Source organism: Bufo bufo, chromosome 2, assembly GCF_905171765.1.
Source record: "Bufo bufo chromosome 2, aBufBuf1.1, whole genome shotgun sequence".
Classification (NCBI taxonomy): domain Eukaryota; kingdom Metazoa; phylum Chordata; class Amphibia; order Anura; family Bufonidae; genus Bufo; species Bufo bufo.
Genome location: NC_053390.1, coordinates 308,243,471 through 308,260,904, shown reverse-complemented (window position 1 = coordinate 308,260,904; position 17,434 = coordinate 308,243,471). Strand labels below are relative to the sequence as shown.

Here is a 17,434-nt window from a genome sequence, read left to right as displayed (position 1 = left end):
CAGGAGATCATCCCTGGAGGATAGATGCCTTCTCCCTAAAATGGTGCTGGGATCTAGGGTACGCATTCCCTCCGTTGCCTCTCATCCCAAGGGTCATTCAGAAGATTCAGGAGGGGAGAACCACAGTAATATTGATCGCCCCGTTCTGGCCGAAGAGAAGTTGGTTCGCTCCTCTATTGAAACTAGCAATAGACGAACCAGTGAGACTCCCACTCAGAGGGGACATCCTATACCAGGGTCCTTTGCTGCATCCTCATCCGGAGTTCCTGAAGCTCACGGCTTGGATCCTGAGGTCTCCCCCTTAAGGTCTCAGGGCCTGTCAGACAAAGTTATAGCCACCCTGAGATGTTCCAGAAAAAAAGTAACTTCCGCAATATACTTGAAGATCTGGAAAAGGTTCTGTTCATGGTCGGGCGAAGAGAATCCAAATTTTGTAGGGCCTAATATCCAGAAAATTCTGGAATTTCTACAGAAAGGTCTGGACATGGGCCTCTCTCCATCCACCTTAAAAGTTCAGATTTCGGCATTAAGCGCTTTCTTTGACGCCGACCTGGCAGACCATAGATGGGTCAAACGATTCATACGAGCTGCTCGCAGACTTAGACCCACGCTAAGATCCCGCAGCCCAACCTGGGACTTAAATTTAGTTCTCAACAACCTTATGTGTTCCCCATTTGAGCCATTGGAGAGTTGTTCAATTAAATTGCTTTCCTTCAAAACTGCTTTCCTTATAGCAATTACCTCTGCCAAGAGACTGGGAGAAATTCAAGCTCTCTCCATTAGGGAACCATACCTTACCATCACTGAGGATAAGATTGTGCTTAAACTAGACCCAGGTTTCCTGCCAAAGGTAGCCTCAGACCGCAACAGAGGCCAAGAGATCCTCCTTCCATCCTTTTTCAACAATCCCAAGGATCAGGAGGAAGAGAAATTTCATTTCCTTGATGTTAGGCGTACAGTCCTTAGATACTTAGAAGCCACTAGGGACTTCAGGAAGTCTGACAGCCTGCTTGTCCAATTTGCTGGAAAGAATAAAGGATCCAAGGTCTCAAAATCCTCCATTGCAAGATGGATTAAAGACACTATTACCCTTTGCTATAAGAATCAGAATCTGGATCCTCCTTCCAATATTAGAGCTCACTCTACCAGAGCTGTCTCCACTACTTTTGCTGAAAGAGCAGGGGCCTCCCTGGATGATATATGCAGGGCCGCCTCCTGGTCTAGTATTCACACATTTGTGAAACATTACCGTTTGGATTTATCTGGAACCTCTGGCCTCTCCTTTGGTCGGAAGGTTCTCCAAGCGGTTGCCCCCACCCTTAAAAAATAATTTTATAACTCTCCTTGTGGCCGTCATGGTGATGATATGGGAAAACCGGAATTAGACTTACCGGTAATTCAGTTTCCATGAAATCACCATGACGGCCCATATATTCCCTCCCTTTCTTTTAAGTTCTTTTCACCGGTATTTTCTGGTATGATGTAATACTGGGAAATACTAAGACACTTCTGGCACTTGATATCTTTGGAACACTGAGGTGTGGTGGTGGGAGGGGGCAATTTAACCTCTTCTCTGTTTCCTGCCCCCACAGAGGTCATGGGTCAATCTCCTTGTGGCCGTCATGGTGATTTCATGGAAACTGAATTACCGGTAAGTCTAATTCCGGTTTTTTGGTTGTTCTATATTACACTTTTTGTGAGGCAAGGTAACAAGAAATAGCTGTTTTGGCACCGTTTTTATTTTTGTTATTGACAGGTTAGATCATGTGATATTTTTATAGACCAGGTTGTTACGGATGCGGCGATACCTAATATGTATACTTTTTTTTTATTTATGTAAGTTTTACACAATGATTTCTTTTTTTAAACCAAAAAAATCATGTTTTAGTGTTTCCATAGTCTGAGAGCCATAATTTTTTCAGTTTTTGGGCGATTACCTTGGGTAGGGTATGATTTTTGCGGGATGAGATGACTGTTTTATCGGCACTATTTTGGGGTGCGTGTGACTTTTTGATCGTTTGCTATTACACTTTTTGTGATGTAAGGTGACAAAAAATGGCTTTTTTTACACCATTTTTTTTTTTTTTTAGGGGTTAGGTCATGTGATATTTTTATAGAGCAAGTTATTACGGACGCTGCGATACCTAATATGTATACTTTTTTTATTGTTCATCTGAGGGGTTAGGTCATGTGATATTTTTATAGAGCCGGTCGATACGGGCGCGGCGATACCTAATATGTATACTTTTTTATTTATTTATGTAAGTTTATTTAGCACAGTTTTTATTTTTTATTTTTTACGGTGTTCATCTGAGGGGTTAGGTCATGTGATATGTTTATAGAGCCGGTCGATACGGACGTGGTGATACCTAATATGTCAACTTTTCCCTATTTTTTACCAATTTTTATTTACTTTATTTGGGGAAAATGACGTTTTTGTTTATTTTTACTTGAAACTTTAAATTTTTTGGTGGGAAAACTAAATTGTTTCAACTTTTTTTTACTTTATTTTTTGTCCCACTTTGGGACTTCAACTTTTGGGGGTCTAATCCCTTTTACAATGCATTCCAATACTTCTGTATTGGAATGCATTGGCTGTATGAGTAATACAGTGTGTATTACTCATACAGCTTCCGGCCTGTGATATCCAGGGGGCTGGATCTCACAGGCTCGTCACCGGAAGGCAGCGCAGATGCCTAAGGAAGTCATCGCGCTGCCTTCCATGCCATCGGGTCCCCCCTACAGCCGAATGGGGACCCGATGGCACCGCCGCCCGCCGGATAAGGTAAAACCGCAAACCGCAGGTCTGAATTGACCTGCGGTTTGCGGCGATCGCCGATGCGGGGGGGGTCACATGATCCCCCCCCGGCATTGTGGCATGATGCCCGCTAAATGATTTCAGCGGACATCCTGCACCGATTAACCCCCGCCGCGCCGCAATGTAATTTTAAACTTAGAACGTACCAGTACGCCGTGGGTCCTTAAGGACTCGGCAAACATGGCGTACTGGTACGTCCTAAGTCCTTAAGGGGTTAAACTAAAAAGTACAAAAAATATTGTGCTCTTTAGTTGATTATACAAGGGTCATCCTTAAGAGTCTGCTGTATTAATGAGGAGAGTGCTCCCCTTTTCCGCTCCCTGTCTCCTCCTTCTCCATTCACCATTGACTGATGGCCGTTGTATATACTGATTGAAACACTGTGACTGTCAATACATAGTGGTGGAGGCCAGGCAGGGGCGGATTGGCCATAGACCTTATAGGGAAATTTCCCGGTGGGCTGATGCTCAGGAAGTCCCCTGAGCCCTCCTCACGGCCGGCCAGTGGAAGTTTTTGGGGATGTATTTTGTGATGGACTGTGGTATTTGCCTCTGTTGGGGTGGTATAATGTGCCACAATATGGTATTGCTGGCCCTGCCTTCCATCAGTTTGGACCAGACTACAAAATGGGGCTACTTTTTGTATTTTTTCCAGGGCCACTTTAAGTTCCCAGTCCGCCCCTGAGGCCAGGGAGACTACCCCTTATAAATGAGCAGAATCTTTAGGTGCTATATTATAAAAATCTACCCTGTCTTATCCACCCTTCAGCCTGGCCATATTAGATCACCTCTCCCTGGATATGAGGCGCTATTGACACACGCTGGAAGCATACTCCACTAAAGGAGAGTCAGCAGTATATTGAGTGTTAGCCCAGGTTCACATTCATTTCCAGCAGCAATCCTCCCCATGGGACCATGCAGTGGCAGTGATGTCTGTTCCTGATGCTTTTCTTAGGCATGGAGTTTTCAAAAGCAGCAGCATGAGCTTCATGTGACTTTCTACAAGCAATACCTTACTAATGCTCAAAAAGTGTTCCAGGAGGCTCGACAGAAGATGAAAAACCAAGAGAAGTATTAGTCAACCATTTTGTTATCTTGAGATTTTGTTGTTGAAAATGTATATTACACAAGGTTTGGTTAACCAATATCTACTTCCATAGTGAATTGAAAGCCATTAAGGGAGAAAATGCTGAGCTGAGAGCTATGGTCACTCATTTGAAGGTGAGGAACAGATATGCTCAAAGAAAAAGCAACACTAGTCAAGAAAAATTAATTATAGTGGGTCCAGTCCATCCAGGCCATGGGTTATAAGCCAATGATGTTCAATAGAAGAATGAGGCAGCACTCCAAAATTAAGGCGAAAGAGTGGTGGACCCCCAAACGAGTCCAAAACCCGTTCACCTTATTTTTACAGTGCTCTCTCATTCTTCTACTAAATCTTTATTAGTTATGTTATTGTAAAAATCTAAATACACTGGAAATAATGCATAAACAAATTTCATGGAAATAATGTATTTAAGCGTTGAGCTGGTGTTTACCATTTGTGTGACTTATACATAAAACATTTAGCAATTATTTAAAATGCACAAAAAAGTTCAAATATATGATAAAATAAGTGTCTTTGTTCAATATAGCACATACATTTTTCACGGGTAGGGTTGCCAGTGAGCATGAAAAAATGTCACCTTTTCATTACCCTCAGCACTTTCAAGATGAATCTACAAAAATCTTTAAGAACTGTTATAAGAACTAGACTCTGGCAGTCCCATAGAGTTACGGTAAATGGATCTGCTGAGACACGTGCGTGTCTACTCCAACTAAACTGGGGAACATGGGTGTTACGACTTAAGGTTTCTGAAGCCATTTTTCTGGGACAGATGAGAGCTTATTAATATACTAGGAATAGGGTTGTACGTACTCATAAACCAGAAGATATATTTCAAACGCAGCCATGTCATAATTCACATTTTGTAATAAACAACTTATGTTCTTATGAGCAGGGAACTTGGGCTTGTCTTTGGTCTCAAGCGTCAGGATTTTCAGACTTAGGGCTCATGTACACGGCCATAGCCGTTTTTGTGGTTTGCAAATTGCAGATCTGCAAAACACGGATACCGGCCGTGTGTGTTCTGCATTTTGCGGAACGAAACTTCCTGCACATAATAGAACAGCCCTATCCTTGTCCGTAATACACAATATATATTATTTGAGGGGGTTACTGAATAGACATTAGAGATGCGGACAGCACTCGTGAATGGGTCCGCATCCGACCTGCAAAAACTGTGGGTCAGATATAGACCAAAAATAAGTTTGTGTGCATGAGCTCTAAAGTTAAGAGTCTGTGTGCCAAATTTAAGAAAGAAATTAAACAGCTTTTGAGTGCACTTGCTCGACTTACTACTCCATTCATTTTGTTGGGACCTGCCAGGTAAGTAGCTACCATTATAGGATCCCCCACCATTCTAATAGTTTTCTTCTGTTCTATCCCTTTACTATCTTGAGTTATGTGGTTTTACTTCTGTATTTTTTTTCACAATTTTTTTCCATTTTCCTGCTATTTCTGTGTAATGTGTCCTCTTTCTACTATATATATATGTAACTATACTTTTGTAACTACGTGCCATCTCTAAGTTATTGAATAAAATTTATGTGTATAGTGCTACCTACTGTGTGTTCTTTACCCTGATTCAATGTCCACCTTGCTGAGGTGGAGACACATGCTCGGTTCCATCAATTGCCACAGTTAGAAGCTGTGATGATTAACGGGAAAGAGTAGCAGAAGGGACACGTCTCCTGACCTACCGTATGATAAGGAGAGAACTGCAGCAGAAAAGGCACACCCCCTGAGAAAGGACAAACCCTGATCTGCCAGCTTGAAATAAGTCTAGCAGAGCAATTGGAGCAATGATTGGGGAGATCTCTGGATCCATTTGAGATTAGTCATGTACTTTATTATGTCTGATTTTTATTGTTGACATTCATCATGGGATAATCTCAAACAGATATACTGTTAATTTCTTTTATTGAGCCTGTTCAGTAGTCATCTACAGTGCAAGGAGAAAAATTAAGTGAACCTCTGTGTGACTTCTCCAAGAGCTAATTGGCAAAATGCGTTTCAACTAAAGGGATCCTTCCTGTTAGTTAATTTTTGCTGCCCATTCCTAGAGCAACACGTCATAGAGAAATTGAAGCCACGCTCTGTGATATATAGGTTTATATAATTTGGAGCAGAATTTCTGAGAAAAAAACAGTAAGTCTTGATAAGAGACAGCAAGTTATAGACATCTGTGTATATGCATTGAAACCAGGATAGATGAGAGATGCCAATCATTCTGTTTGGGTGGGCTAATCAGGACTCTCACTGTCTTTCTAAAGAGTCCTGTTAGGATTTATCTTTTAGACATAAATCTTGCTCCAAATCATATAAACATACACTACACTACTACTAGGGATATTCGGCTTTCGGGTGAAATTTATGGAAAGCGTAAAAGGTTCCCTCTACACTGAGATTATATCATGAAAGTAAGGCATTTAAGTAGAAGCATGCAATGGTGATTTCCTAATCCCAAACAATTTATTGAAACAAAAGCCAACAACAGTGGTGGGTTTATCCCCACAAAAATGTCAGTGTCTCAATAACTTGTCATGTGGCCTTGAGCATCAATTACAGCTTGACAACGATGTCTCATGCTATTCATAAGTCAACTTATTGTCTGCTGAGGCATGGCATCCCACTCTTCTTGAAGGGCGGCCCTCAGGTCATTGAGGTTCTGGGGTACAGAGTTACAAGCCTCTACATGGCGACTCAGCTGATCGCATAGGTTTTCAATAAGAATCAGGTCTGGAGAAAGTGCAGGCCACTCCATTTGAGGTACCCCCCAGTCTCCAGCAGCCGTTCCCTAATGATGCAACCTTGATGAGCTGCAACCATGAAGATGGAATTAGGCATGTGTTGTTCATGCAGAGGCACAATGACTGGATTAATGATGTTATTCAAGTAGTATGGGCTTGTCACAGTACCATTCACAAAGTGTAGGACAGTTCTATATTGACTAGACACACCTGCCCACACTGTAACACCACCACCACCAATAGCTCGTCTGGTGACCACAGCGGCTGATGCATAGCGCCCTCTTTGAAGTCTCACCAAAATAAAGCCTGTTTAGGCTAATAACCTCGCTTGTCAAAAATTTGGGGTATAAGTAGATGTGAACAAAAATAATTGGGTTAAAACTATCTCATGCCCTGTCAGTTCTGAAGCATATTTGCTGCATCTACAATGTCAGTCGGGGGTGCACTTCACATGCTTGGACTCTGTTTTAGCAAACAGAATTTCTGTCCCTTACCCCTGATGAAGCCAGGTTAGCTGGCGAAACATGTTGGGGGACAGTAATCAGTGTTTTTAGATTCTTATATCCGAGTTAGTTCTGGCAACTAGTGCAGCAAAATATCAGTGAAGTTATCCTAGAGTAAACATTGTTTGCCGCATAGCATCGTCCTTGATCAAACATATATAGGACGGTGTTGCACTGGTTTGCTAAAACAGAGTCCAAGCATGTGAAGGCATGGGAAGTGCACCCCCGACTGACATTGTAGATGCAGCAAATATGCTTCAGAACTGACCGGGCATGAGATAGTTTTAACCCAATTCTTTTTGCTCACATCTACTTATAACTGGAAAGGTTTTATACTAATGGTAGTAAAAGTTAAGTTTTAATATCTGGGACAAGTGAGGTTATTAGCCTAAACATGCTTTATTTTGGTGATTTATATAAACCCTTTCCAGATAGGGTCGTGTTTGTTTATTGTAAGCTCCTTGAAGTCTCCAACATTGTTGGTGGCCATTGTTTTTGCTCACCGTGAATCGACTTTCATCAGTGAACAGCACTGAGGCCCACTGGTCCCTTGTCCAGCATAGATGCTCCCTGGCCCATGCAAAACGATGATGCCTGTGCCTGGTGGTGTGGTCAGGGACCCTTGAAGGTTTTCTAGGTCTTCTGCAGACGATGTTGATGTAAACGGTTTTGAATGGTCTGATGCAGCGGCAGACTGGAAACTTAAAGTGGCCCTGGAAAAAATACTAAAAGTGGCCCCGTTTTGTAGTTGGGTCCAAATTGATGGAAGGCAGAGCCAGCAATACCATATTGTGGCACATTATACCACCCCAACAGAGCCAAATACCACAGTCCATCATATAATACTGCCAGCAGCACAAAATACATCCCCAAAAACTTCCACTGGGAAATTTCTCTGTAAGGTCTATGGCCAATCCGCCCCTGGTCTGATGTGACACATCCGGTTCCACAGGGCATTGTTCACTATGAAGCAGTCATCAGTGTGGGATGTGGCCAAAGGACGTCCACTTCTATGCCTTTCTGTAACTCTTCCAGTCTTTCTGTATTTCTGTTGCAACCTGCTGATGACACTCGGTGACACTCTGAGCTCCATGGCCATATCCGTCTGAGAACATTCTGCTTGAATCCTCGCAATGGCAAGGTACTGTTGATTAATTGTTAGGTGTCGTTTTGGTCTCATTATGTAAAAATGTGAAAAGCATGATGAGGGGGACTGTTTAAATACCAATTCCAATTGAACCAGGAAATTTATTGGGCAATTCATGGATCAAGCACCTGTAGTGAATTTTGCCATTAAGCTCCTTGTTAGAGAACAGCAAGTTGTGCAAAATGTACTGAAACATTGAACAGTTAGACTTGTGCATTCAAAAGTTTAGAGAATGTCACTGTCACGGTACCTTCTGTGACAGAGGTTAGAAGATCGGAGAGCTTAACTGACAGTCTCTTGATTCTCAGTGTTGTGGTTTGGTAATGACCACACCTCTTGTCAGGTGCAGCCCGTGGCCATTAATGCATTCCCTACTTAGTTTGGTCTCACATTTCATACCCTGCGGTTGATATTCTCTACTTGGTGTGTGGACCTTACCTGTGTTCCTGCTCATCCATTTTCTATAAGATATGTTGTACAGCTCTTTGTATTGTATTTCCCCTGTGCTTGTTGTTACTAGGCCTCAGGGAGATGCTGGTTCGTTCACCTTAGAAGGAACCAGTAGTCTCATTCCCTGCCACTACCTAGGGCATTTCAGGGCTCCTAGAGTCTAGGTTCCGGCGTATGTATTTTCCCACCTTCGGGGTCTATACATACTGACAGGAGTCAGGGCCAGGTTTAGGGGATTCCTAGGAGGTGACCTTTTCCCTCTCCCTAGCCTTGAGGCCTAGTTCTGTGTCCCTCCCCTCCCCTGTAATTGTGACAGTCACATTAAGTTCACTTTTAAAGGTTATAGTGCATTTTAGCTTCATCCTGATATTTCACCCGCAAGCCAATATCCCTTACTGATTGTGAGTAGTGTATATACCACAGAGGTCAGCTTCTTTCTATCAAATGCTGCTCTCAGATAGAACAGTATAAACCTCCTGACAAGTTAATACAAGGCACTTACTAATATATTGTGATTGTCCATATTTCCTCCTTTGCTGGCTTCATTCATTTTTCCATCACATTATACACTGCTCATATCCAGGGGTTATGACCACCCTGCAATCCAGCAGCGGTGGCCGTGCTTGAACACTATAGTAATCAATGCAGAAATCCAGATAATTCCCAAGAGTTTTATAACTTTTCTTGCAATTGTGTATGGACTGTGCATGTTTCTAGTATGTTCAATAATTTTGCTTACTTTGAATTTAATTGTATCACTTATTTTAAAAAATAGTAAAAAATAAATAAATACACTTTATTATATATATTGCCCTTTATATCTAGTGCATTTCCCGATATGCCATGTTTTTATTAAAGCTGTTTGTTTTACTCTACTTTAGAGTTCCCTAAGCAGGTCACAAAGTAGCAGCAGGTAAGATCCGTATCCACACAGAGTTTATTTCCTGCATCCTAAGGAAGTTTCTTTTAATAGTGACATGACAGCATGCTCTGTTGGGAAGAGAAGTAAATTTAAAGCTTAAAGGGGTATTAATGTTATTTGATGTTATCTCCTATCCACAGAATAGGGGAAAACTATTAGATCATTGGGGGTCCTGCCACTGTGATCTCTACCGATCACAAGAATGGGGCCCCGTACCCCATGTAGCCCCCCTGAAATGAACAGACCGGCCGGTCGTACACATGTACAGTGGCCGGCTATCTTCGGAATTCGCATAGAAATAAATGGAGCGGACACATGCATGCCAGACTGGCTGCTCCGTTCATTTCAGGGGGGCTACAGGGGTTATGGGGCCACCCTTCTCGTGATCGGTGGGGGTCCCAGTGGTAGGACCCCCATCGATCTAATAGTTAGCTCCTAATCTGTGGATAGGGGATAACATCAAACAAGTGGAATACCCCTTTAAAGATCTATTGAATGGTTTGAATCCAAAAGTCCTTGCTGCACTTTACTGAGGTCTGTTTATTAATGATTCTTGTTTCCCATTAGGTCTTGCACACCTCGGCCAATTGCCATTACTCCTCCTTCCCAGACAGGTAGTGTACTTGCCAAAACGTCTCCACTTAACCTTGTCATATAAAGTGTTTTCTTATTTACTTGTTTTCTGTAATTAGGGGGAAAAAAAATTTCATTAACCTGTACGTTTACCAACATAGTTTACACAAATAATCAAAGGAAATCTGTCACCTCTGAAACACCCTCCAAACTAGAGTAAGCGGTGTATAATCTTAAGGCTGTATTACACAGCCCAATGTGGCAGATGATTGTTGGGAGGGAAGCATTCCCTCCCGGCAATTGGCTGCTCGGTAGCGGAGGAGACCGATGCTAATACATGCAGTGATCTCCTCCACAGCATGGGGAGGAGCGATAGTTGTTCCACCACTCACCCCCATACTGTACAGTGGTTTTCCGGCAGCAGATTGTGATTAGACACCACGATCTGCTGCTTGCTAACAATAATTTTTGCTACACAGCAATCTTTGGTCACATGATGCTTGTCGCTAGCAAAGTCACCATGTAGCACCAGCCTTAAAGGCTGCTTTCACATAGCCAGTATTTTGGTCAATATTTTGGAGCAGTATTTGTAAGCCAAAACCATTGGGTCCAAAACATGGTGCAAAAAGGATATACTGTATTAACATGTAGTGGTTGAGGTGCGTTTAAAACAGCTTCAAAACTGTACAGGAAACATGCATGTGGTTTTGGCGCTCTTTACAGTTTCTACTCCTGGTTTTGGCTTAGTAATACTTAAAGAGGTTATCCCATGAATAATGTAAAAAATGAAAATCAGCTATCATATTGTACATGATAACCCCTTTCTAACAAAGCTAGAACCACCAGCAATGTACCTCACATGGATCCAGAGATCTCCCCATTCATTGGTCCAATTGTTCTGCTACATTTATTTCAAGCTGGCAGATCAGGGGGTGTCTCCTTTCTCAGGGGTGTGTCCTTTCTGCTGCAGCTGTTGGCAATTGTAGGATGGAACTGATCATGTCTCAGTGAGCAGGACAGAGAAATTAGAAAAAGAGCAAACAGGAGGTGACGCTATAGGGATAGATTTCATTGAATAACTCAGTAGCTATAATACATTTTTAATTATATACAATTATAAAAGTATTCAGATCCAGGTGCTGGTTTGAAAACTGTGGAATATTTTTTGTGGGACAACCCCTTTAAGCAGAATATTGATAAAATTTCCGAGATTGGAAACAAATGCAGTTTTTGAGCCAGTTTGGGGTTCAGTTTTTGATGGGGGTTTTTTACCCAAAGTCAGAGGTGGATCTAATAGGATCAACTTCTGCTTTAGCTTAAAAACTGCATTGAAAACTACTTGTTTTTAAGGTCAGTTTGCTGTACAACGTGCAGTTTTGAAGCACAGTTTTATAACATACTGCACACTGATTAATCTATGATCTTCCAATAATTTGTTCTCCACCCAGCAGCCACCTCTCTGGTCCATGTGGCAGTGCTGGATGAGCACAGAAGCAGTATGTGCGCCAGTCGCATGTCCGTTCCTGAAAGGTTGCCATGCTGACCAGCCAAGTCCTGGCTTGTCGGCCTATCTGAAAGAGGGGGCTCCTGTTACTGTGTGCATTGTACCACTCTCCACTTCTGATTAGAACTCCTTAGTGTACTGATTGTGGCTTGTCTCTGAATGACCTCTTGTCTGCTGATTTGGTTTCTTTGTCTCTCCTAGTGAAATGAGTTTGACTTGTTTTTGTAATAACCCCTTATTTTCTGATTGGTATTCTACTGACTTTATTTGGTTGTGACCCTGCTTGCTGACCACTGTTGTGAACCCCTTTGTGATTCTGGTCGGTCTCCTACTGGTGCGATTGCAACTATTTTCTGCTGCCTTGCTCCACAGACATAACCTGGGTCCCTAGCATCCAAGCCCATCTGGCCTTGCTGCGGACTCAGGTGAAGAACCTAGCGGTAGCCTTAGTTTCTACTAGCCAGAGTGGTGAAGGAAGACTGGTAGCAGTTTTTGAATTTGCTAGCTGTGGTTCCAGATGGTCCCCTTTTTAGTTTCCTTGCAAATGTGCCTACATTTCTCCCTAGCTGTACCTCATCAACGAGAGGACGGTTTGGGGTGCACATACACATACATGTGTGTGAAACATTTTTCTTTAATGGTAAATGTAGACATAGTTTCACATAATGATTTTCTATCCATTCCAGTTACTCCTCGACATAGCCTTCAGCATTGTGGACAGATAGCAAGGTAAGGAAAGTGGAAATTAAAGTGTTGACTTGTGTCTAAAGAAAAAATGAATCATCGTTTGAAAATCAAGCTGTATATCCACATTGGTAAATGCAGCTGTAGCTAGAACATGGAGCAGTAAAGCTGCAGGTAAGTGCAGTTGTTTCAGAAATATGAAATTGGTATTAGTCTGTTACATAGTTATATAGGTTGAAAAAAGACACAGGTCCATCTATACATTTCTTATATTTATGGTACCCACAGGGTAAATTGCCAGCTTAATTTATCTGGTTTAGGGCTCATGCAAACGAACATATTTTCTTTCCGTGTCCGTTCAGATTTTTTTGCTGACCGTATGCGGAACCATTCACTTCAATAGGTCCGCAAAAGAAAACAGAAGCTACTCCGTGTGCATTCCGTTTCCGTATGTCCGTATTTCCGTTCCACAAAAAAATAGAACATGTCTTATTATTATCCGCATTACGGACAAGGATAGGACTGTTCTATGAAGGGCCAGCTGTTCTGTTCCGCAAAATACGGAATGCACACAGATGTCATCCGTATTTTTTTGTGGATCCGTTTTTTGCGGACCGCAAAATACATATGGTAGTATGCATGAGCCCTAAGGAAGTATGTTCTGTAAACACATCCAGTGATGATTTCCTTAAGGCCTCTTTCACACGACCGTATGGCTTTTTCAGTATTTTGCTGTCCGCAAAAAAACAGATCCTCAAAAAATACAGATGACGTCCATGTGCATTCCGTTTTTTGCGGAACGGAACAGCTGGCCCCTGATAGAACAGTATTATCCTTGTCCGTTATGTGGACAATAATAGGACATGTTCTATCTTTGAACGGAACGGAAATACGGAAACGGAAGGCATACGGAGTACCTTCCTTTTTTTTTGCGGATCCATTCAAATGAATAGTTTCGTATACAATCCGTATACGGAATGCAAAAAACGTTTGTGTGCAAGAGGCCTAAGGAGGAGGTGGATATGTTGTATGTGTGAAAAAGATGTAGTAAACTGGGTTTCTAAAAAAAAAGTCCCATGCACACTGTGAAAAAGAGAGCGCTGTGGGTTGATTTCCTTGTATCTGCCTGTTTGGCGGGTCCATGAATAGTCTGGCCTTTGCTGCACTCAGTTACATATTGTGTATGAACATTTTTAATGTTGAATTTAAACTTTTCCATAAAACTTAAGTAAAGCATCTTCTCCTGCAACTTACACTGCAGGCAGGTCCACTTTAAAGAGAACCTGTCATAAAGATGGTCTTCAAACTGCCACGAGCCAGTTGTTCAAGTCATTAAAGGGAATCTGTCAGCTCCCAAACACCCCCCAAACTAGCACAAGCAGTGTACAGTTTAAGTGACGCTGAGTCCGATTATGTAATTTTTATCCTCATACTCACATTCTGACGCTGTGCTCCCACAAACCAGCAGTAAAATGCATTGAGAAGACCCCCCGTGCTCACAGACATAATGGAGCGGACTCAAATAGGAGTCCTTTCAGTGCATATTACTGTTGGATAGCGGGGTGTTTCGTAGCTCACAGATTCCCTTTAACAGGTTCACAATAGGTAACATTTGGCATTGTGCAAAAAAAATAAAAATTGAAGACTTTGTATTCAAACAACCTGTAAAGTGCTATGGAGGTCAAGAGTCAAGCCGAACAGCCCCCTCCTTATTTCATTGATGTACCACATAATCAAAAGCCACCTTCAATGGCATCTGATCTGCAACTAGGTTTACTGGCCTTGACTTGATCTGTGCACTGCGCAGATGCCACTGGAGGTGGCTTGTGATGAGGTACCTGCCTTCTGGGCTATTAGTCAAGCCAGGAGGGGGGCTGGCCAGAGGGACACTTCTGAGTATCTCCACCACCATGGTTCCTTACAGGTAATTTAAATACAGCATTCAAGTTTTTTTTTTTGCAGAATCTCCAAGAATTACATCATAGTGACTCAACCACTGTTCTGGATAACAGGTTGGTGGCAGTTTGGGGGCCTAAATTCTTATCACAGGTTTCCTTTAAAATCCTATATGAAAATCTGCAATTTGTTTATCTTTGATTTATTTATATTTTTTTCAGCCGTCCATCATCTGTGGAGTCTCTATCATATGTTAGATCCCACTCAGGAACAGACAGTGTAAGTGTGTGGAATGAATTTTTACACTAATCAGTAGTGCCATGTTTATTCAGTCTTTACAACAAGGGATATAGCGGGTTTACTCAATATCCCCCTGGTGTTTGTGCCATGTAAATTAATTCAATATTTTGTGCATTATACTTTCAGTAATGATCATTTTAGGCAAAGCTTAATCTTCCTATAGGCACAGGATACATGCACCTATAGATGGTCCTAAAGGAGTGGGCAGTTGAGGCAGAAGTCACATAATTAGATACATTTACTCACTTAAAGGTGTTGTCTCACCTCAGACATTCGTGGTTTATCGAAAATAGCCGACTGGCTCGGCAGTCCCATAAATGTGAATGGAGTGGTGGCTCTCGCTTCCCATAGAAATGAATAGAGAGCACGCCACGCATGCTCGTTCACTTTGGGAACCCAGATCTAAAGATAGTTAGGACTCACACCTATCTGACATTGGTGTCATATCCTTGCTATATGCCACCAATGTGTGAGGTGACACAACCACTTTAATCCTGTTTTTTTTTTGCCAAATACAAGAAGGGATCCCAAAAGAAGGAAAAGAGTAAAGGAAATGCTGACATTCCTCTCTAAAACCTGCATGCCTGATTCTGGCCTAAAGAGTACAACATTGAGAAAGCAAGCAAACATTACATTTATTTGACACTGTTAGGCTACATGCACACGAACGTTGTTTCTGTGTCCGTTCCGCTTTATTTGCGGATAGGATGCGGACCCATTCATTTCAATGGGTCCGCAAAAAATGCGGACAGCACACCTTGTGCTGTCCGCATCAGTATGTCCATTCCGTAGCCCCGCAAAAAAATAGAACATGTCCTATTCTTGTCGGTTTTAGGCATTGTTACAATGGATCCGCAAAAAAAAAAAAAGGATGGCAAACGGATGTCATCCGTTTTTTTTTTTTAAATCCGCAATTTGCGGTCCGCAAAACACATATGGTCGTGTGCATGTAGCCTTATTGTGATATGTGTAGACGATGTTCACATCAGAATTGGACACACAGAGTCCATCGTATTCAACTGGAAGAACAGCACTCCATGCAGCCACTATCTCTAGGTGACTAGTCTGGTGGCCACCAAAAATATGCTTCATTAGACCTTTATGGTTACTTGGTATGATGGGTAACATGAGAGTGGAAAGTCACAGAAGGGAGAAGAGGTGGCGACATTGAAAAGGTATTCTGTTTGGAAATAAACGCAAGCACAAGGAGAAAGTAAAGGAGGTGTCGCCTCCTGTATTTTTGCAATAGATATTCAGTAGATTTTCAAAATTTCCCCTCTTTTATGTGATATAATTAACGATGAGCGAAGCTATGAAAAATTTCATTCGGCTGCTTCAACTAATTTTACAAAGAAATTCGATTTGTGACAAATTACTACAATTAAAGCTTTTCAGGGGTTAATCAGGTTAAAAGAAAAACAAAATATACGTCACTGATGTCACTGCGCCCAGCCACTGGCGTGGTGACGTCACACGTCCGCCGCCGCAAGATCTCAATCAGAATAGCCGCAACAGCCTCTCCGCGAGTAAATGGATAACGAGAAATTGAGAAATCAGAGTGAATAACGGAAAAAAAAAAAAGGTGTTGGGCAGGGAGAAAGGCAGTCCAGTGTGTGTAGAGCAGAGCTGTGTGCAGAGTCGGCTGGAGAGGCAGTCAGCGCACTGAAGTGCCGAGGCTGTTCAGTACAGAGGACAGCGGGAACCTTCCGACTGGTTTGCAGCTTCTTCCCGTGTAGTGGAGCCTGTGAAACGTGGGCTACAGCACAGGTCCAGCAGGAGAACCAGTAAGGGTAATTTCACACTGGCGTTAGAAGAATCCGGCAGGCAGTTCCATTGCCGGAACAGCCTGCCGGATCCGGAAATCTGTATGCAAACAGATATCATTTGTTTCCGGATCCGTTTGACAAATGCATTGAAGTACCGGATCCGTCTCTCCGGTGTCATCCTGAAAAACGGATCCGGTATTTCTTTATTTATTTCACATTTTTAACGGTCTGCGCATGTGCAGACCGTAAAACCAGATCCATAAATGCGGCAATTTCATGAACACTTGGTACCGGATCCAGCATTAATACATTTCAATGGAAATGAATGCCGGATCCAGCAATACGGCAAGTGTTCCAGAATTTTGGCTGGAGAAAATACTGCCGCATGCTGCGGTATTTTCTCCGGTCAAATACCGTAAAAGGGACAGAAGACATCCTGATGCATACTGAACGGATTGCTTTCCATTTAGAATGCATTAGGATAAAACTGATGCATTTTTCCCGGTATTGAGCCCTATGACGGAACTCAATACCGGAAAACTTTAATGCTAGTGTGAAAGTAGCCTAAGATAGGACACCTGGTGTACCACCAACAAACAAGGCAGAGAGCAGATAGAGCATATATTGACACTCACAGGCTGAGTAGTTGAAAGACTGAGACAGGTCAAACCTGGACAACAGGTTGGTAGACAACAGGTCGGAGATTTACGTTGTTGTGGATACAAATTACAGAGACTGTTGGATTACAATACCCCAGTCCTATTTAACTACTGTTGATACAATAGAAGGAATGTAGCAGCACTCCAGTAGCTTCCAGCCCAGTGTAGGATTATTCACCCATTGTTTTAAAGCAAAGTTTCAGTCCTCACTGGCACCTTTTCAAGTACTGTTAGATACATATACTAAAGCCAGTCAACTCCAACCACTGTTCTGTGTTCGGGAAGGTCATATGATTACTCATCTAGTGCAGCTTTAGTCATAGTAGCTACTTTCCCACTAGCGTTAGGTTTGTCCGGCAGG

General features: G+C 42.3%; 1 protein-coding gene across 1 annotated transcript in view; it reads left to right on the top strand.

Moving 5' to 3' along the window:
* The first annotated feature begins 3,866 nt into the window (after positions 1-3,866).
* The window catches only part of RNF212B (ring finger protein 212B), an 84,403-nt gene continuing 70,835 nt past the window's right edge, over positions 3,867-17,434 (top strand). The window contains exons 1-6 of the mRNA XM_040416908.1: positions 3,867-3,888; positions 3,978-4,038; positions 9,651-9,682; positions 10,259-10,305; positions 12,455-12,497; positions 14,570-14,627. Coding sequence (XP_040272842.1) covers positions 3,872-3,888; positions 3,978-4,038; positions 9,651-9,682; positions 10,259-10,305; positions 12,455-12,497; positions 14,570-14,627 — 258 coding nt within the window. The 5' untranslated portion in view covers positions 3,867-3,871. The remainder of the gene's footprint in view (positions 3,889-3,977; positions 4,039-9,650; positions 9,683-10,258; positions 10,306-12,454; positions 12,498-14,569; positions 14,628-17,434) is intronic.